Raw genomic sequence first — 22,129 nt, 5'->3', positions numbered from 1 at the left:
CTCTCTGTGCTAGTGATGGCTATGTAACAGTCTGAAGGCCTTGAGATAGAAGCTGTTTTTCAGTCTCTCTGTCCCAGCTTTGATGCACCTGTACTGACCTCGCCTTCTGGATGATAGCGGGGTCTACAGGCAGTGGCTTGGGTGGTTGTTGTTGTCTTTCAAATTGTCATTATGCATTCGGGCAGGTAGCGTTCTCCTGGCATCCGCCAAACCCAGATTAGTTTGTCGGACTGCCAGATGGTGAAGCGTGATTCATCACTCCAGAGAACGTGTTTCCACTGCTCCAGAGTCCAATGGCGCCGAGCTTTACACTTCTCTAGCCAACTTTTGGCATTGCGCATGGTGATCTTAGGCTTGTGTGGTTTGCTCGGCCATGGAAACCCATTTCATGAAGCTCCCAACGAACAGTTCTTGTGCTGATACTGCTTCCAGAGGCAATTTGGAACTCGGTAGTGAATGTTGCAACCAAGGACAGACGATTTTTACACTCTACACGCTTCAACACTCGGCGGTTCCGTACTGTGAGCTTGTGTGGCCTACCACTTCGCGGCTGAGCCGTTGTTGCACCTAGACGTTTCCACTTCACAATAACTGCACTTACCGCTGACCGGGGCAGCTCTAGTAGGGCAGAAATTTTACAAACTGACTTGTTGGAAACGTGGCAATAGCATCCTATGACGTTGCCACGTTGAAAGTCTCTGAGCTCTTCAGTAAGGACATTTTACTGCCAATGTTTGTCCATGGAAATTGCATGGCTGGGTGCTCGATTTGTCAGCAACAGGTGTAGTTGAAATGGCTAAATCCACTAATTTTAAGGGATGTCCTCATACTTTTGTATATATTGTGTATTTTCACAGTATCTTCATTATCATCATCATCATAAATGGTCATCCATTTCTTATCCTTAACAGGTAAAGGTGTTACAAACTGTCACAAATATTTCCGCAGTGAGTATTTTCATTATCATCCTCATCATAAATGGCCATTCATTTATTTTTGACTGTACAGTTTGTGCTTCAATAAAAATGTAATAAACATTGTACTTTTAGTGGGCAATTCTGAACATGAACAATTTTTACATTTACATTTAAGTCATTTAGCAGACGCTCTTATCCAGAGCGACTTACAAATTGGTGCATTCACCTTATGATATCCAGTGGAACAACCACTTTACAATAGTGCATCTAAATATTTTAAGGGGGGGGGGTTAGAAGGATTACTTTATCCTATCCTAGGTATTCCTTAAAGAGGTGGGGTTTCAGGTGTCTCCGGAAGGTGGTGATTGACTCCGCTGTCCTGGCGTCGTGAGGGAGCTTGTTCCACCATTGGGGTGCCAGAGCAGCGAACAGTTTTGACTGGGCTGAGCGGGAACTGTGCTTCCTCAGAGGTAGGGAGGCGAGCAGGCCATGGGTGAATGAACGCAGTGCCCTTGTTTGGGTGTAGGGCCTGATCAGAGCCTGAAGGTACGGAGGTGCCGTTCCCCTCACAGCTCCGTAGGCAAGCACCATAGTCTTGTAGCGGATGCAAGCTTCAACTGGAAGCCAGTGGAGAGAGCGGAGGAGCGGGGTGACGTGAGAGAACTTGGGAAGGTTGAACACCAGACGGGCTGCGGCGTTCTGGATGAGTTGTAGGGGTTTAATGGCACAGGCAGGGAGCCCAGCCAACAGCGAGTTGCAGTAATCCAGACGGGAGATGACAAGTGCCTGGATTAGGACCTGCGCCGCTTCCTGTGTGAGGCAGGGTCGTACTCTGCGAATGTTGTAGAGCATGAACCTACAGGATCGGGTCACCGCCTTGATGTTAGTGGAGAACGACAGGGTGTTGTCCAGGGTCACGCCAAGGTTCTTAGCACTCTGGGAGGAGGACACAATTGAGTTGTCAACCGTGATGGCGAGATCATGGAACGGGCAGTCCTTCCCCGGGAGGAAGAGCAGCTCCGTCTTGCCGAGGTTCAGCTTGAGGTGGTGATCCGTCATCCACACTGATATGTCTGCCAGACATGCAGAGATGCGATTCGCCACCTAGTTATCAGAAGGGGGAAAGGAGAAGATTAATTGTGTGTCGTCTGCATAGCAATGATAGGAGAGACCATGTGAGGATATGACAGAGCCAAGTGACTTGGTGTATAGCGAGAATAGGAGAGGGCCTAGAACAGAGCCCTCGGGGACACCAGTGGTGAGAGCACGTGGTGCGGAGACAGATTCTCGCCACGCCACCTGGTAGGAGCGACCTGTCAGATAGGACGCAATCCAAGCGTGGGCCGCGCCGGAGATGCCCAACTCGGAGAGGGTGGAGAGGAGGATCTGATGGTTCACAGTATCAAAGGCAGCAAATAGGTCTAGAAGGATGAGAGCAGAGGAGAGAGTTAGCTTTAGCAGTGTGGAGAGCCTCCGTGACACAGAGAAGAGCAGTCTCAGTTGAATGACCAGTCTTGAAACCTGACTGATTTGGATCAAGAAGGTCATTCTGAGAGAGATAGCAGGAGAGCTGGCCAAGGACGACACGTTCAAGAGTTTTGGAGAGATAAGAAAGAAGGGATACTGGTCTGTAGTTGTTGACATCGGAGGGATCGAGTGTAGGTTTTCTCAGAAGGGGTGCAACTCTCGCTCTGTTGAAGACGGAAGGGACGTAGCCAGCGGTCAAGGATGAGTTGATGAGCGAGGTGAGGTAAGGGAGAAGGTCTCCATTCCATTCTATTTTGGTTCCTAGGGCTCCAGAGGCGCTCTGAGGTGTGTCTGGTTCCTTGAAGGCTATCAGGTCACCCCGAAGGACGAGGAGAGGGGAGACGGGTGTAAGGAGTTCCAGCTAACCCCTCCACTCCCCCTCCCAGACCACCACAGCCTTCCCCCCTGGTGTAGCTCTCCCTTCCACTGGGGCGTATTTTGTGTACCCCATGGTGGTCAATGTGGCTGGGAAGAAAATCTATTTGGCTACCAAGTTCCCAGAAATGAGAGAGGTATAACAGGGCACATAGGTACAAGTCGTACCCATGCCTGCTGGGAGCAATGTGCAGCAGTCTGGTAACCTGACAAGGCCTGGGTCCAACCAGTTCTGGTCATCCCTTGGTACTCTTCACTCCCTCCTGAGAGAGGGTAAGGGGTGCTATGCCCCACCTGTAGTGGTGGTGATCAAGGGTGTGTATACAATACTAAAAGCTGTTAACTCTGCCAGTGATGTCAAAGTGATGCTCAGTCACGGATACTCCAGACCAGTAATAGTGGTGCTAGTGGAAACCAGGCTATCCAGTTCCTGCTCATCAAGTCGCCTCTGATTCCAGTGGTATTGGGATTCTCCTGGCTCGAACAACACAATCCCCTCATTAACTGGTCTACTGGTGCCATCATGGGCTGGAGCCCATTCTGCCACGGCCATTGCCTGAAGTCAGCACAACCTGTCCCGGGACGTCTTCCTGGGGGCTCGGAAGGTGTCCCGGATCTCTCCGCCATTCCAGCGGAGTACCAGGATCTCCGGGTGGTGTTCAGCAAGGCCCAGGCCATGTCACTTCCGCCGCACCGACCCTATGACTACGGGATTGACCTTCTCCCTAGCACCACGCCGCCTACATTGATGGATACCTACATTGGGGACTCCCTAGCTGCTGGATTTATCTGTCGATCTTCCTCTCCCGCTGGGACGGGGTTCTTCTTCATGGAGAAAAAGGATAAGACCCTGCGCCCGTGCATTGACTACTGGGGACTCAATGACATTATGGTTAAGAACCGTTACCTGCTATCACTCATCTCCTCGGCCTTCGAGCCGCTCCAGGGGGCCATTGTATTTTCCAAGCTGGATCGACGGAACGCCTACCACCTGGTGTGGATACGAGAGGGGGACGAGTGGAAGACCGCTTTCAACCCGGCCAGTGGCCACTACGAGTATCTGGTCATGTCCTTTGACCTCACCAACGCCCCTGCTGTGTTCCAGGCTCTGGTGAATGATGTTCTCCGTGACATGTTTAAACGGTTCGTCTGCATCTACATTGATGACATCCTCGTCTTCTCCCGCTCCCCTCAAGAACACATGCTCCACGTCCGGCAGGTCCTTCAACGTCTTCTGGAGAACCAGCTGTTTGTGAAGGCGGAGAAGTGCGAGTTCCATCGCTACACCGTCCCTTTTGTGGGTTACATCATCTCTGCTGGGAGTGTCCAGATGAATCCCGGGAAGGTGAGAGCAGTGATGGATTGGCCTCAGCCTACGTCCAGGGTGCAGCTGCAATGTTTTCTGGGGTTCGCCAACTTCTATCGTCGCTTTATCCGGGGTTACAGCACCCTGGCGTCCCCCCTGTCAGCATTCACCTCACCCAAGTTTCCGTTCACGTAGTCTCCAGCTGCTGACCAGGCGTTCTGGGACCTCAAACATCGCTTCACCACAGCTACCATCCTGGTTCATCCTGACCCATCCCGTCACCCATCCCCCATCCCGTCCTGCCCTTGACCTCAAGCTACATCCCTGCACCTTCATCTCCCATCGCCTCAACGCCACGGAAAGGAACTATGATGTGGGGAATCGTGAGCTTCTCGCGGTGAAGATGGCGTTGGAGGAATGGAGGCCATTGTGTGGACTGACTACAAGAACCTGGAGTATCTCCACACCGCCAAGCACCTCAACTCCAGGCAAGCCAGATGGGCCCTGCTGTTTACATGGTTCAACTTCTCCCTCTCAAACCAGCCAGGATCCAAGAATGTCAAGCCAGATGCACTGTCCCACCGCTATAGCCCCACGACTACTTTTATTTTTTATTTATTTTTATTTCACCTTTATTTAACCAGGTAGGCAAGTTGAGAACAACTTCTCATTTACAATTGCGACCTGGCCAAGATAAAGCAAAGCAGTTCGACAACATACAACAACACAGAGTTACACATGGAGTAAAACAAACATACAGTCAATAATACAGTAGAAAAATAAGTCTATATACAATGTGAGCAAATGAGGTGAGATAAGGGAGGTAAAGGCAAAAAAGGCCATGGTGGCAAAGTAAATACAATATTGCAAGTAAAACACTGGAATGGTAGATTTGTAGTAGAAGAAAGTGCAAAGTAGAAATAAATAATAGGGTGCTAAGGAGCAAAATAAATAAAATAAATAAATACAGTAGGGGAAGGGGTAGTTGTTTGGGCTAAATTATAGATGGGCTATGCACAGGTGCAGTGATCTGTGAGCTGCTCTGACAGCTGGTGCTTAAAGCTAGTGAGGGAGATAAGTGTCTCCAGTTTCAGAGATTTTTGTAGTTCGTTCCAATCATTGGCAGCAGAGAACTGGAAGGAGAGACGGCCAAAGGAGGAATTGGCTTTGGGGGTGACCAGAGAGATATACCTGCTGGAGTGCGTGCTACAGGTGGGTGCTGCTATGGTGACCAGTGAGCGGAGATAAGGGGGGACTTTACCTAGCAGGGTCTTGTAGATGACCTGGAGCCAGTGGGTTTGGCGGCGATTATGAAGGCCAGCCAACGAGAGCGTACAGGTCACAGTGGTGGGTAGTATATGGGGCTTTGGTGACAAAACGGATGGCACTGTGATAGACTGCATCCAGTTTGTTGAGTAGGGTATTGGAGGCTATTTTGTAAATGACATCGCCGAAGTCGAGGATCGGTAGGATGGTCAGTTTTACGAGGGTATGTTTGGCAGCATGAGTGAAGGATGCTTTGTTGCGAAATAGGAAGCCAATTCTAGATTTAATTTTGGATTGGAGATGTTTGATGTGAGTCTGGAAGGAGAGTTTATAGTCTAACCAGACACCCCGGTATTTGTAGCTGTCCACATATTCTAAGTCAGAACCGTCCAGAGTAGTGATGCTGGACAGGTGGGCAGGTGCAGGCAGCGATCGGTTGAAGAGCATGCATTTAGTTTTACTTGTATTTAGGAGCGGTTGGAGGCCACGGAAGGAGAGTTGTATGGCATTGAAGCTCGTCTGGAGGGTTGTTAACACAGTGTCCAAAGAAGGGCCAGAAGTATACAGAATGGTGTCGTCTGCGTAGAGGTGGATCAGAGACTCACCAGCAGCAAGAGCGACATCATTGATGTATACAGAGAAAAGAGTTTGCCCAAGAATTGAACCCTGTGGCACCCCCATAGAGACTGCCAGAGGTCCGGACAACAGGCCCTCCGATTTGACACACCGAACTCTATCAGAGAAGTAGTTGGTGAACCAGGCGATGCAATCATTTGAGAAACCAAGGCTATTGAGTCTGCCGATGAGGATGTGGTGACTGACAGAGTCGAAAGCTTTGGCCAGGTCAATGAATACGGCAGCACAGTATTGTTTCTTATCGATGGCGGTTACGATATCGTTTAGGACCTTGAGCGTGGCTGAGGTGCACCCATGACCAGCTCTGAAACCAGATTGCATAGCGGAGAAGGTGCGGTGGGATTCGAAATGGTCGGTAATCTGTTTGTTGACTTGGCTTTCGAAGACCTTAGAAAGGCAGGGTAGGATGGATATAGGTCTGTAGCAATTTGGGTCAAGAGTGTCCCCTCCTTTGAAGAGGGGGATGACAGCAGCTGCTTTCCAATCTATGGGAATCTCAGATGACACAAAAGAGAGGTTGAACAGGCTAGTAATAGGGGTTGCAATAATTTCGGCAGATAATTTTAGAAAGAAAGGGTCCAGATTGTCTAGCCCGGCTGATTTGTAGGGGTCCAGATTTTGCAGCTCTTTCAGAACATCAGCTGAATGGATTTGGGAGAAGGAGAAATGGGGAAGGCTTGGGCGAGTAGCTGTGGGGGGTGCAGTGCTGTTGACTGCAGTAGGGGTAGCCAGGTGGAAGGCATGGCCAGCCGTAGAAAAAGGCTTATTGAAATTCTCAATTATAGTGGGTTTATCGGTGGTGACAGAGTTTCCTATCCTCAGTGCAGTGGGCAGTTGGGAGGAGGTGTTCTTATTCTCTATGGACTTTACAATGTCCCAGAACCTTTTTGAATTTGTGTTGCAGGAAGCAAATTTCTGCTTGAAAAAGCTAGCCTTGGCTTTTCTAACTGCCTGTGTATATTGGTTTCTAACTTCCCTGAAAAGTTGCATATCACGGGGGCTGTTCGATGCCTATGCAGAACGCTACTGGATGTTTTTGTGTTGGTTAAGGGCAGTCAGGTCTGGGGAGAACTAAGGGCTATATCTGTTCATGGTCCTAAATTTCTTGAATGGGGCATGCTTATTTAAGATGGTGAGGAAGGCATTTAAAAAAAAAAAACAGGCATCCGCTACTGACGGGATGAGGTCAATATCCTTCCAGGATACCAGGGCCAGGTCGATTAGAAAGGCTTGCTCGCTGAAATGTTTCAGGGAGCGTTTGACAGTGATGAGTGGAGGTCGTTTGACCGCTGACCCATTACGGATGCAGGCAATGAGGCAGTGATCGCTGAGATCTTGGTTGAGAACAGCAGAGGTGTATTTAGAGGGCAAGTTTGTTAGGATGATATCTATGAGGGTGCCAGTGTTTACAGCTATGGGGTAGTACCTGGTGGGTTCATTAATAATTTGTGTGAGATTGAGGGCATCAAGCTTGGATTGTAGGATGGGTGGGATGTTAAGGGACCAAAATAGGCCACCAAAAGTGCTGTCGCACAAAGGCCAGGGTCTGACGGGTGCCCGGGTGGCAGGCAAACCTGGAGAGTGGGCCCACTCCAGGACCGCGGAGCAGACGGCATCAGGAACGAACATCCGGTTGTCAGGGGCCCCCCCCCCCGGGGTTCGGCTGGGAGCTCTGCACCTCACGGACCTGCTTCCCTCCCGGAACCCGAGACCATCCTTGCCACTTCGTGCCTGGCAATGGCACTCAGCAGCGGGTCAATAGGGCAGCAGCGCTTTTGGTGGCCTATTTTGGTCCCTGACGTGTCCACATTCGTCGCCGCTTGAACGGTGTGTGCACAGAATAAGACTCCTCGGCAAGCTCCGGCTTGTTTCCTCCAACCTCTGCCGGTCCCCCAAAAGGCACCTAAAAGATTCTCAGACCATGAGAAACAAGATTATCTGATCTGATGAAACCAAGATTGAACTCTTGGCTTGAATGCCAAGTGTTACGTCTGGAGGAAACCTGGCACCATCTCTACGGTGAAGAATGGTGGTGGCACCATGGTGGGATGTTTTTCAGCAGCAGGGACTCGGAGACTAGTCAGGATCAAGGGAAAGATGAACAGAGCAAAGTACAGAGAGATCCTTGATGAAAACCTACTCCAGAGTGCTCAGGACCTCAGACTGTGGCGAAGGTTCACCTTCCAACAGGACAACAATCCCAAACACACAGCCAAGGCAATGCAGGAGTGGCTTCAGGACGTCTCTGAATGTCCTTGAGTGGCCCAACCAGAGCCCGGACTTGAACCCGATCGAACGTCCCTGGAGAGACCTGAAAATAGCTCCCCATCCAACCTGACAGAGCTTGAGAGGATCTGCACAGGAGAATGGGAGAAACTCCCCAAATACAGGTGTGCCAAGCTTGAGACATCATACCCAAGAAGACTTGAGGTTGTAATCGCTGCCAAAGGTGCTTCAACAAAGTACTGGGTAAAGGGTCTGAATACTTATGTAAATGGGACATTTCAGTAAAAACCTGTTTTTGCTTTGTCATTATGGGGTATTGTGTGTAGATTGATGAGAAGAAAAAAATAATTTAATCAATTTTAGAATAAGGCTGTAACGTAACAAAATGTGGAAAAAGTCAAGAGGTCTGAATACTCTCCGAATGCACTGTAGGTGTGTCTCCTGATACTGGCAGGCATATGATAGGCTTGTTTCTGTGGCTCTAGGTTTCCTCCAGTTTTTGTATTCAAAAGTATTAATTGTAGCCTTCAAGTTATCTGCTGTCTGTCAGGAATAAAACATATCTTTGCCTCAGGCATTAAAGAGTGCTCAATTTTGTAGTGTATAGAACATACTATATGAACATGATTTTCTTTGTAAATATGTTTTAAGTCACAATGAATCTCTTTTTAAATGTTGGCTGATAAAGAATATTATATTATGACAAAATAAACCCGTTGTGACGTCATAACGTCTGGATTTTTAGGCAGGAAGGCGGGCGGGAAAATACACCAAACTACGTCACAATTAATGTTGTCCAGTGTAAAAATATCATTGGCTACTCAACTGTCACGGGGGTTCCTGCCCTAGATTGCAGGGGTTAGACAATAAATTTGAAGTCTATCGCTTTAAATTCCAATCTCTGATACAGCAGAGATCATTAAGTCTGTCAGTAGAGGGTGAGAAATATTATAAATTACACCTGAAATATTCTTCATATTTCAGAGTATAGTCTTTGGCGACCAGAATCGTTTATAGTCATAGTTATTTAATCACTGTGTTCAATTAGATAGGTATTTCAAAAGGTAAGTTACCTTTTAATAAAAAAAAATTAATAGCTAAACTGTCTACCGTTAATCTGACTAACGATAACATTTTATTAATGGCTAGCTACTGTAGTTGTTCTCGGGAAAAAGTTAACGTTTGAGTTAGTGAAGGTCTTTGTTGGCTCACTGTACAGTATGTGTCTTCAATTAATTCCATGTCGACAATTTGAGTTAAATGGAAAAACAGTCATGGTATCATGTGATGCTAAACCCCGAATTTGACCGTGTTAAATTTTATTTTTTCTCATTTACTAACTAGCTATAGCTCAAAATACCTAGCCAGTCGGCCTTTGTATTATGTGCAATGCTAACACGAGCACTGGTGTCGACACTTGCTTGCTAACCAGCTCTGTTCAAGAAAACCCTGCCTGCCGGTGCCAGGATTTAGGCACTTGCACGAGAATAGACCAGTGTGTATTGGTTAGTTACAAAGTGATTGTTGCTAGCTGTTCAACGTTTCTTATTCATGAAATTGAGCCACATGACTTTGCATCATTAAAGTGTTGATGCATATTAATACACGAAGGAAAACTGATAGGGGTAAACAAAGTTGTCAGACAAGGTAGCTTGAGAAAAAGCAACGACGCCACAAATCTAGCTTAGCGCCATTAGCTGCCTAACGTTAACTAATGTACCAGTTTCACTATCATTTAATTAGCAACCGGTACGGGCTTAACTGTGCTTGTTGTTTATAAAAATGTATACTGAAGTTACATTCGAATATTGGGGGTAATGTTATTTAGCCAACACGTTAACACTGCGTACATTGATAACTTTGAGCTAGCTAGCGAGTTTTCCCAATTTGGCCTAGCAAACTAGCTACTTTCCCAACCTAGTTGTAGGAAGCCAGCGTTAGCTAGCTAATCCTCGTTTACCTTACAAGTATGCTGCTCTTACTAGTTTGTTAAATACACTTCCAAATAAGACGAGGCCTCTTTCAAAGCATTTGGAGTTGGTCTACTATTTCTAGCAACATTTGTTATGTCTGATATCAAGGCCAGGGAAATGATTCGACGATGCCACACAAAATAGACATCCAGCTACGACAGAGGCTGTACCAGGTCGTGGGAGGCCTTCCGCAGTTTCCGTCACAATAGGCCTGGCTACTATCAAACAAATTAATTTAACATTAACCTAATTTGTTCATTTGATTAGTAACATATGTTCAGACAATCTCTCAACTCTTCTGAGAACGTCTCGTTGAAGTCGACCTATGCTTTGTACCCCTCTTTTGTGTCCGGGTGGATAAACATGATGGCGCAGTTGCACGCTAGTGGGTGCTAACAAAGTAGGTAGTTAGCTAGCCAACTAGCAACGATAAATATGTATCAGTTTAAAATGTGAACACGAACAACTTGGTGCATTGTCGTTGAGTTGAACGCATTGACTTTGTCTTTATATTCTCAACTAATTTCAAAACTAGAAAGCAACGTCTTAATAACCAGTTTCTGTACACAATTTTCTATTAGCTGAAATTTGCATGCAAATAACTTCCATGAACGATTCATAAGTTGCTCTGTTTTCCATTGGTTTCATTCTGATATTAAGGGTTGATATTGTACATGTTGCCTCAATTATGTCCAATAAGAATGAGTTGTCATGGCTTTATTTTCCTTCTGCAATGCTGACCTGCATGTTCTTAGGTTACTTCAAAGTATTACTTAATTTCAAGATTAAAATATGTTTTGTTAACGTTCTGTTTCAGCACTTGATATTGATTACCAAAGAAATGGTGATGGAGAAGCCAAGTCCCCTGCTTGTAGGGCGGGAGTTTGTGAGGCAGTATTACACACTCTTAAACAAAGCACCCGATTTCCTGCACAGGTACTGACCGATTTGTCTAGATTGAATAGCCCACAGTATGTGATAACTTTCCATTGCTTTATGTAGACTTGTGCCAGCAGGACTTTAAATGTCTCTGCTTTGTCATGACAGGTTCTATGGAAGGAACTCCTCCTATGTTCATGGCGGACTCGACTCCAACGGGAAGCTTGCAGAAGCGGTGTATGGCCAAGCGGTAAGTGTCAATAACCTAAATCAAAGATCCAGATGACAACTACCTGTTTTGAAAAACATAGCACAGTCAAGAGTCTTCACTCGGGATGCTTTTCATGCAAATCTCAAACAATTTAGATTTTAAAATATATTTTTTAATAACCTTCCAAGTGCTGTGATGTAATAATTCAGGGAATTTTATTCTATTATAAACCACTCCTGGCCTTGTGATTTACTTCTAACTGTACTTCCTTCACCTTACCCAGGAAATCCACAAGAAGGTCCTGTCCCTGCAGTTCCAAGAATGCCACACGAAGATCAGACACGTGGACGCCCATGCCACGCTGACTGACGGCGTTGTGGTCCAAGTGCTGGGTGAGCTCTCCAACAACGGCCAGCCGATGAGGAAGTTCATGCAGACCTTTGTGCTCGCTCCAGAGGTGCGTAGTACGGTAGGCTAAAGGGTGGGGCTCACTGCACACACTTTACTAAGCATTGGCTAGTTGTCATATTTTAATTGTCACTCACTCGGAAAGTGGAGCGACTACCTGCGTTGTGTTCAGTAGGGCTCAATGTTCAGGAAGTACCTCCCCAGTTCACTCTGTTTCAAAACATTTTATGCCCACTGAAAACAACTCTTAACTTTTTTTTTTAGATTATGAAGCACCTCAACTATGAGGAAAAGCACATTTTCATCAGCTATTGCAGCACAAATAATAATAGCTTGTCTGGCTATTTCCACAGGGTTCCGTGGCAAACAAATTCTACGTACACAACGACATCTTCCGCTATGAGGATGAGGTTTTCGGTGACTCTGAGGCTGAACTTGATGAGGGTAAGAAATTCTGCACTTTGTCCAGTTAAATTCTCTTCAATGTTGCATTTGGATGTCAAGTTGTTTATGGTCTGTAAACTTTGTTTTGTTAATCGATGATACCTCAGAATCTGAAGAGGAGGTTGAGGAGGAGCAGGAGGAGAGACAGCCGTCCCCAGAGCCACTCCAGGACAGTCCTAACAGCACTACTTACTACGAGCCTCACCCTGTCATGTAAGTCTATGCCATGGAGACCACCATGCCAGTTTGACAATGATGTTTAGATCAATGGCGACTAGATGTACTTAATGATCTGTTTTAGAGAAATTGAGTTTACGTACAGGTAGTGCACTGCATTAAAAAACAACAATAAGGAAACATGGCATACAGTTGGTATGTACACTCACCGGACAGTTTATTTGGTACACCCATCTAGTACTGGGTCGGCCCTGCTCTTTGCCTCCAGAACAGCCGGAATTGTTCGGGGCATTCAACAAGCTATCGGAAACGTTCCACAGGGATGTTGGTCCATGCTGATGGCGATGGCATCACACAGTTGCTGTGGATTGTTCGCAGCATGAATGTACTGCCGTTTAGCCCATTCCAGTTGGTCTATTGGGTTGAGGTCTGGGGACTGCGCAGGCCACTCAAGTAAATTGAACTCGATGTCATGCTCCAGGTGCTGTTTTTCCACTCCTTGATTGTCCAAACTTGGTGACCATGTGCCACGAGCTGCATTTTGTTTTACCTGATGGGTGTAGAACCCGGTGTAGTCGTCTGCTGCAATAGCCCGTCTGTGACAAGGATCAACGAGATGCCGTTCTTCACACCACTGTTGTACTGTGCCGTTATTGATCTAGTTGTGGCCCGCCTGTTAGCGTGCACGATTCTTTCCATTCTCATTCTACCTCTCTCATCAACTAGCTGTTTTTGCCCACAGGACTGCCGCTGACTGGATGTTTATTTTTCTTTCTGTTTGTCGCACCATTCTTGGTTTACTCTAGACATTGTCGTGTGGGAAAATCCCAGGAGGACGGCCATTTCTGAGATACTGGATCTGGCGCGCCTGGCATCAATGATCATACCACGCGCAGTCTTAAGTCACTCGTTTTGCCCATTCAATCGAACAGTAACTGGATGCCTGTCTGCCTGCTTTATCTAGCAGGCCACATGACTCACTGTCTGTAGGAGCGGTCCATTTTCATGAACGGGGTGGGGTACCAAATTAACTGGCCAGTGAGTGTACAGTTGCATCATATTTGTGTCAAGAAGAAATGTGACCGAATCCAATCATATTGAGCTTGTATCTGAGTTTATAATAAGGTACATCTAGGTCAACAGCTGTAGAAAACTTGACTGATTTCTGCTTCATTTAGCAATGGCGTTGAGGAGCCCATGGAGGAGCCGGCTCCAGAGCCTGAGCCCGAGCCCGAGGTAGAGGAGCTGAAGCCCGACGTGGAGGAGAAGGTGATGGAGGAGCTGGAGGAGAAGGCCCCCTCCCCAGTCCCCGTAGAGTCCCCACCCAGCACCCAGGAGGCCCCCAAGGTTGGTCCACTCTCCTGGTACAACGGTGCTATGACCATTATAACATGCAGGTTGCATCTGAAATCCCACTGCTATTCTCGCTGGACAAAAGTTCACTATAGAAGGAATAGGTTGCCATTTCAGAAGTAGCACTGATTACTGTCAAGATATCTGCCTTTCAAAAATTGTACGAGGAAAGTATATTGTACTGTGTTCTACTGATTGGCACGGTTGAATTCTGACTGAATTCCTGGCAGACCTTCTCCTGGGCCTCGGTGACCAGTAAAAACCTGCCTCCTAGCGGTACAGGACCCTCCTCTGGAATCCCCCCCCATGTTGTTAAAGCACCAAGCTCACAGGTAACCCCTCCCCCCGTGTCTTGTGTGTGTCTGGGCTGAGTGTTGTCTGTGGTCAAGTATGTCTCATCTCCTCTGTGTGTCGCGTTCCTTTACAGCCCAGAGCGGAGAACAAACCTGAGAGCCAGACGGCCCCTCTCCGGGGACCCCGGGACCAGCGGCCCCGCGACAGACCAGCCTTCGTACAGCGAGCATCCAGACCTGGTAAGACCAGTGGGACCTAATGGCAATGTGTTTTTCTATAGACGCAATATGCTCTTGGTTTTAGGTCTGCTTAGTTCTCAACATGTCACCAAAGTCACGGGTGCTCACACTGTTCTAGTCTTTATTATTTACACCTGGGTCAATGTGTGCATGTCTCTGTCACTTAGATGGTGTTGCACCTTCAGAATCACAAACTGGGAAACCCCACTTCAGTTTTGTCAACAAAGGTAATAAAGCTGTGACTTTGTACTAAATGTGCTCTCTTCAGTGTTGGTACAGAGTGACGGTGCAGAAGGTAGCTAATGACTTCTCCTGACTGCAGGTCGGGGCGAGGCGGACCCTGGTGAGATGGACAGCAGAAGGATCATCCGGTACCCAGACAGCCACCAGCTCTTTGTGGGCAACCTCCCTCATGACATTGACGAGGCAGAGCTCAAGGACTTCTTCATGAGTAAGCACTCGTACACATTAATGGTTATTTAGCCATGCCATTTTCTTGTTGTTCAAAGTATCAATAGAATTATGTGCATTTGGAACAGTTTACATCTTCTATCCTTTTGGTAAGGTGTGACTAACGAGTTAAACTCCAGATGACGTAGCAGGAGGACAATGTATGATTTTCGGGATTTGGAATGGAAAACTAAAATGTCTTCCTTCAGCTTTTGGCAATGTAGTGGAGCTGAGGATCAACACCAAGGGAGTCGGAGGAAAGCTGCCCAACTTTGGATTTGTGGTCTTTGACGACTCTGACCCTGTCCAGAGAATCCTGGGGGCGAAGGTAGGGGGGGCAAGTACTAACTTCATCATTATCCCCCTCATTCACACTGGTGTTTTGGTGGCACACGGCTTGGTGTTGTAAATCACTACCTATGGGTTTTCTGCACAGTATCCTAATCCCCAAATCTGTAGCCTGTTTTCCCTTTGTTTGAATCTCAGCTATGGGAGACTGAGTATTCAAGGTTTTATTGGATCAAAAGTGTGCAGGGGTGCTGACTGGAAATTTGAGGCCCTCCCGTTGTCCGCAGAGACAACATTCAGCTTGGCTTATGCTATCTGAGTCTCAAACTTTCTAACAAAATCAATGGGGTTCCCATGCTCTGACAAAAATACTCCTGAATGTATCAATTTTGGTATTTGATTCTCCCTGACTCTTATTTTTGGTGATTGTTGGTTCTCAAGGATCATAATAAAAAAAAAGTAATATTGGGGGCTCTTGTTTTGGCTGTTTGGATATAGGTGGCCCGAAAACACTTAGGAGGCCTGCCCAAGACTTTTCTATGCAGGAAAACCACAAACACAATCGATACAACCTAAGATGCAACAATAGGGTTTTATGGTGTGCAAACCAGTGAATGAGAAGGATTGTGAAAAGGGTATTTTCTTAAGGTCCCCTATCACCTGCCAGTCCTGTATTAACGGTCCTCTCTGTCCTGTAGCCCATCATGTTCCGCGGTGAGGTGCGTCTGAACGTAGAGGAGAAGAAGACCAGGGCGGTACGTGAGCGGGAGGTCCGTGGCGGAGGAGATGACCGCAGAGACATGGGGAGACGCGGCGACAGGGGGCCCGGTGGCCCGCGAGGAGGCATGGTGGCCGGCAGCGGGATGATCCGTGACAGCAGGGGCCCCCCACCCAGGGGCGGCATGGGTGCGCCCAAGCCCGGCCTAGGCTCTGGAAGAGGAGCAGGAGGATCCGCCGAGGGCCGCTTCACCACCCAGCGCCGCTGATAGTGCCACCTGCAGTTCGGAAGTAGTACCACGTTCTTCATCTTCTACCGTTCTCGTTAACGAAAAAAAATCTACATGTATAAACATATATACTTTTGTTTGTTTTCGTTTCGGTAAAAAATTATTTTTGGCTTTGGAATGTGACACAGCCTGTCAACTATTTCTTCTTTGTTGTGACAGACAAAAATGAGCAAACGTAAAATTTGCATTTTCGCTTTACTTAGCTGTGAGCTGAGCGTCCTTTTCCAGTGTTGTCAAGAATTCACAAACATTAATTTGTAAATTTGAGGAAAAGCAACCAGGAGTAATCTGCAACGTTATAGGAGGGACTGATAGACTTTTACCTACGATAATACAGCCCATCATTTGGAATAGAGATTATTATGCCTCGACTTACCGGGGCACTACGTCACGAAACCCCTCTTAATGCACATTTTATATGTGGGAGTTCTCTGCCCGTTACTGTTGGGAAAGCATGAGGTGAATTTCCTGCTATGGGGGGGCTTGCATTTAGTTTTTTCCTTTTCAAAGAACACTGCTTAAAACAAATTGCATAATGCACTCATCAATATGCACTAATGGGTACTTTTGTCATGTTACATTGACATCCTGGGAACGCAGCTGGTTGAGACATCTACTGTTGTCTCAAAGCTAAACGACGTGACAAGGCAGGCCTCCACTTCAGGCCTGTTTACTGTGACCAATATACTTTTTTTCTCACATCTTTCATCTGCGAACCCATAACTATGCTTCAATTACTGCTGGAATACAACAAGGCACAACAAACCAATCTACAGAATGATTATTTTCCTAAATGAATTTAATAAAAAGCTGAAAGTTCCTGGACTTCACCGAACGGGGAAATAAAAGGATGGTCCACAGACACAAACCAAGCTGACCAATAGGAGAGTGGTGGTGATAATGTTTGTGGAGACTCGCTCCCTATTCTTTGTTGATACAGTTGTTTTTTTTTTTCATGCATTTTTCCCCCTTCCCTACACTTGCCAGAACTGTGAAACTGCCCCCCCCCCCCTCTTCTCCCTCCATTCCCCGTCAAGTGTATGGAGGAACATAATAAATGTACAGCAAAAATCATAGTTCACTGTATGATTAAATTATTATTTTTTTCAACTTGACTATAAAAGCATGATGGTGCCTTCTATTTCATCTTTCCAGTCTTACTAGTGAGTTGAGGTCAGGGTGTCCGGTGTTGCTCTCAGCTCCAGTTGAACTACTCTACCTACCGAGGCCGGGAGATTTTGCCGTGTTCTTCACAGGATTATAACATTTTTCTGGTGCACATTTCACTCTCCCATAAGTACTGTTCAACTACCTAAGATGATGTGCTGCAAATTGTGCATTTTGTTTATAGTATCTGCTCTTGGGTTTTGAAGAGACTAGAGAGACAACGGGTGCCTGAAGTTTTAATGTTAAATGTCCCAGAGATGTGTTATGTTAAAGAAAGGACTCATTGGAACATACTAGTCATGGTGTGTGTGTGTGATTCTTGGTTAGTCAAGCAAATGGGTCAGTTGAAGAGTTTGGATCTGCAGTATTGACGAGTGGTTTGCTTAGTAACTGTAACGGACAGTGAAAATGAAATGCCCTCTTAAAGGAAAACGTTGTATTGCACGGCTCAGACGTGGGCTACTAGACGGTTCTGAATCGGTACGGTCAGTCGGAGCTGCGTGGTCTTTGTCTCGAACGGTGGCACACGGAATAAGCCCTGGATCCAAGGGCATCCGACTGTTTCATCAACAACAAACATTTTTCGTTGGCAGCAATTTTTGTAAAATGGTCGTCTTAGGTGTGGTTTAGCCTTAGTGCAAACTTGATCTGGGATGACACTCACTTTTTTTAATCCATTTATGCGTTCATATTTTTTAAAATGCTGATAATATTCAATGTGCTGTGTACCGATTTTTCTATAATTTTTTTTTTTCCACTAAGGCAAGTCAAAATAAGATTTCTATACTAGTACTCTGCCAGTGAAATGGGACGTTTTCTTTTTGTGACTGTGTGAAAGGGAAGACCTCGGTTTCAACCTGGGATAGAATCGGGGAGGAGAAATGACAAATATTTTGCACTTCTTTTTTTCTTATACTGGTCTTCTTGCACTGAAACGGAAAGTTAAATCTGATGTAGCGCCTTTTCCAAAATGTCGTACTGAGGTCTTCCTTGTCAGGTGGTGTTGCGCTATTTCTGAAAATTTCTGGGACAATCTGTCACAGTAATAACACTTTCCACATCCTACCCCCTTTTTGACATAGTTCTCATAATTAATTTTCTCGTGGCATGGGCCGGCTTAAAAAGCCAGTCACACTGGTGGTTCCTGAAATGCATGTAACTTTTGGTTGGATTGGAGCGACGTGCTGAACGTGTGTGTGTGTGTGTGTGTGTTATGGGAAGAGGCCATTTTGAAATTGAGCCCCTTTCTCCAGGAACCCATTGTTGGTCACTGCAGAGCTACACCCCTCCCCATGTTTCCACATATGGACAAGTTTCACAGTTGCCTATATACTCATAATGTGAGTTTCATATTATGGCTAAGAAAAGGGCACTTACTGCGATTTTACTTTTGCAATGGGCAACAAGGCGAGGAGAGTCAGTCGAGTTGAATGCCATCATGCTTTCTGGCTAGTTTTCTGATGTCAGTGCTTTAAAACTCAGTGGTGTCAAAATGTTTATTGGGAGCAGATTTGTACTTTTATTTTTTTTGCTCTGAAATTTCAGTGAACCCCCATCTCTACCCCCAAGTTTCAAAGGACCCCCTAAAGCAAAGGCTGTAAACTTTTTCCACTGTTGAAAAATGCTGTAGAGTGGATTTAAATGTATATCATTCCAGTCCTCTTTTCAGTGGAATAGGATTTCCTTCCTGGCTTTAGCAAGTGTGGTACGCTAAGCAGTCAGTTGGTTGCCATCTTAATTTACTGTGTTTACCTTCTACTTGTTTGCTAGTAGAAACAAAAAAATGTGTTGCAGATGGAGCAAATTTGTTTTAGTTTTCCATTTTGAATGTGTTTGGACTTAACATACAATAAACTACTGATATCTGCACCAGTCATCACGGTTGTCATGTTTTAAGGGGCACAGCAGTCAACCAAATGTCGTAAAAGACAAAGTTGGAAATGCCCCTAGATGTTGGATCCTACTTGAGATTATTAACAAAGCCAGAAGTAACGTGGGTCTCAACTATAAAGAACAAATATAAACTCAACATGTAAAGTGTTGGTCCCATGTTTCATGAGCTGAAATAAAAGATCCCAGAAATGCTCCATGTGCACAAAAAGCTGATTTCTCACAAATGTTGTACACAAATTTCTTTACATTCCTGTTAGTGAGCATTTCTCCATCTACCTGACAGGTGTGGCATATCAAGAAGCTGATTAAACAGCTTGGTCATTACACAGGTGCACCTTTTGCTGGGGACAATAAAATGTCACTCTAAATTGTGCTGTTTTTTTACTCAACATAATGCCACAGATGTTTCAAGTTTTTAGGGAGTGTACAATTGGCATTCTGACTGCAGGAATGTCCACCAGAGCTGTTGCCAGATAATTTAATGTTAATTTCTTTACCATAAGCCAACTCCAACGTTTTAGAGAATTTGGCAGTATGTCCAACCGGTCTCACAACCACAGACCACGTGTATCCACGCCAGCTCAGAACCTCCACATCCGGCTTCTTCACCTGGCTCCCCAGTGGCTGGGCCTATGCCCTCCCAGGCCCACCCATGGCTGCGCCCCTGCCCAGTTGTGAAATCCATTGATTAGGCCTAATTCATTTGTTTGAATTTACTGATTTCCTTATATGAACTGTAACTTTGAAATTATTGCATGTTGCGTTTATATTTTTGTTCAGTGTAGTTGCCACAGTCATAATTCTTGCTAAACCCCGCCTGTTTCTACAATTTCTCTTCTTAAAATGTTATTTCAAACCTAACCTTAACCACACTTCTGATTTCTAATGAAAGGAACGTTTCTTATTGGCAGTCCCTTCCTGTTTCAGTCCCTTTTTTTTCTCCTTCAGTTTGGTGCATAATGAACACCACCTAGTTCCAGTTCCCGTGGTAACTGCCTTGTGTTGATCTCAAAGGCAGGCGAGGTTGACCACACAGGTCTGCGTATTTGTGACACAGGCATGATACTCTCCGATCATGAATCCATGAATCATTGTTCGTTCTGGCTTGATTAAAAGTTGCAGTTGTCGAAACTGGCTTTCTTTGCAATGCAGGGTGTAATTTGTATTGTGCAAGCATCGTGATTCTGAAGGTAACATGTTAAACATATTCATTTAGTGTAATTAAATGGTTGAGCACTGCAGTCCAAAACAACTTAAAGACTGTTTATGAAAAGGAAATGGTTTATTTTTGTCATGTAAGCATATACGCATGATGCTGTGAGTGATTAAAAAATAAAAACACGATGCTTATCAACACTTCCACATAGCAGATTCAGCACACAATGGCACTGATCATATCATCCTCTACCGATCTCTTGTCTGGGAGAGTAATGGAGACTTAGCACCAGAAACTCTCAGACATAGAAATAGAATCTATAGAACGGACACCCCCCATTCTATTTATAAATGGTCTCAGGAACCCAATACTTCAGTCACTCAGAGAATTCTCTTCAGATGAACCTCCATGCAAAGCCTGGACATAGGCTGAGAATACAGAGGGGGGCAAGAGGTAGTTGGGCACACTTCCATAACCTCTGGGAAACCAGCTCATGGGGTGGGGATGGCGTGGTGCAGGAGGGAAGCCATTTATGTTGGCACCAGGCCTGATGGGTAGGTATGGGACAACTGGAACCTGGCCTTTCCCTTGTTTTTGTTATTGTCCAGGTGTGGGCTGCTGATGGTAACTGCGGCCGGGGTTGGTTGAGTCTGAACCTGAGGGGTTGGGAGGTCGTTCATGACTGATATGACCTTACATGGAGACTCGTTACGGTTGATGATGTCTATCTCAGCTGCATCGTTCTTGCTCAGCAGTGTGTGAATAACATCATGTTCAGATTGCCCAGAATGCTCTTCTGTGAAAAGAAACATAAGTGAGAAAGTTGTTTTTGTTGTCAATTATATAAATTATATAAATGCCACCGAAGATCGACATAAGAGATCAATCATGTTTACTCAGTAGTCTTTAGCCTGGGATCCAAGCTGAATATCACACCATGTCACTGAAACAATAGTTATACTGATCAAAATTCAGTTTGGATTCCAGGCTAGTCTGAATGTATTGATTATTTTGACTCACCTTGTCTGTCAAATCTGTGTACCTCTCCTCTCCCCTTCTCCAGGTAGTCTCCCGTGGGAATTGCCCCTTGATCGGGCCAGGAAGTGGGAGCCTCATCGTTCCTCTCTGGATGACATTCAATACATTGTGAAAGTGATGCTAACACAGATTAATTTTAGTTCTGGACTAAAAATAATTCTAATTGGAAAATCTCCATAGAAAGTGCTTTTTAGTCCAGGGCTAGGCTTAATCTGAAACCGCCCCTGAATGTCCTGATCATCACTATCATTTCAAATGGCAAAAACTCTGTAATATTTAAAACATATATATTTTCACTCCATTTCCTCTAAAAATATATGACACTAACGTCATCATAGCATTTTGAAGAGAAGATCGCTGATATTTGATGTTGGATATTTAAATCCCCAGAAATTAGAAGATTTGTAAAAAAATAAATAAAATACATTTACTTACCTGCAGAGAATACCTGGAGAGTAAGGAGAGAGAAAATCACTGCTCCTGTTAGTTTGACTTCCATTGTCAAAGGAACATGCTGAGATCTGTGCAGGGGCCTTTTAAGACAAGGAGTGGATCTGTCTGTCTCAGCGCCCTCTATAATAACTTTGATATTTCTGCACATTTGAATTTTTTATCCAGGTGTCTGGCTGGATCAGAGGTGTATTAGCATGTTATAATTACCCTCAGAGTACAATAACACCTGACTCAAACTCATAGCTACCAGACAGTTCCATCATTATAGTGTGCAAATCAGATTGTGATAAGTAAGCTCAAATGATAAGTAGGGTCTGGTCTGGGGCAATTTGTCTAAATAAAAAGGTAAGCTCTATCTCACTCGCTCTCTGACATGTGTGCGTGTATGTGTGTGATTTTTGATTTGTGCATTTTTTTGCATGGAAAAAAAGGGCATGTTTGATACC

The 22,129-nt window shown here is 45.5% G+C and overlaps 1 protein-coding gene across 7 annotated transcripts; it reads left to right on the top strand.

Moving 5' to 3' along the window:
* Positions 1–9,137: 9,137 nt before the first annotated feature.
* Positions 9,138–19,019, top strand: LOC115191756 (ras GTPase-activating protein-binding protein 2). Of its 7 annotated transcripts, none has more exons than XM_029749643.1 (13): positions 9,138–9,317; positions 11,044–11,162; positions 11,274–11,355; positions 11,600–11,785; positions 12,078–12,168; positions 12,276–12,381; positions 13,524–13,692; positions 13,929–14,030; positions 14,126–14,231; positions 14,399–14,458; positions 14,554–14,682; positions 14,891–15,018; positions 15,668–19,019. In XM_029749643.1, exons 2-13 carry the CDS (start codon positions 11,068–11,070, stop codon positions 15,953–15,955), a joined length of 1,542 nt encoding a protein of 513 aa, XP_029605503.1. In that variant the 5' UTR covers positions 9,138–9,317; positions 11,044–11,067; the 3' UTR covers positions 15,956–19,019. The 7 variants fall into 7 exon arrangements, with proteins under 7 accessions (XP_029605503.1, XP_029605507.1, XP_029605506.1 ...); XM_029749649.1 differs by having other exon boundaries at positions 9,139–9,317; positions 11,600–11,773; positions 14,891–15,009; XM_029749645.1 differs by having other exon boundaries at positions 9,139–9,317; positions 11,600–11,773.
* Positions 19,020–22,129: the final 3,110 nt, after the last annotated feature.

This window comes from Salmo trutta, chromosome 4, assembly GCF_901001165.1.
Source record: "Salmo trutta chromosome 4, fSalTru1.1, whole genome shotgun sequence".
Classification (NCBI taxonomy): Eukaryota; Metazoa; Chordata; class Actinopteri; order Salmoniformes; family Salmonidae; genus Salmo; species Salmo trutta.
Note: the sequence above shows the minus strand (reverse complement) of the source record. Positions and strands in the feature narration are given on the sequence as shown.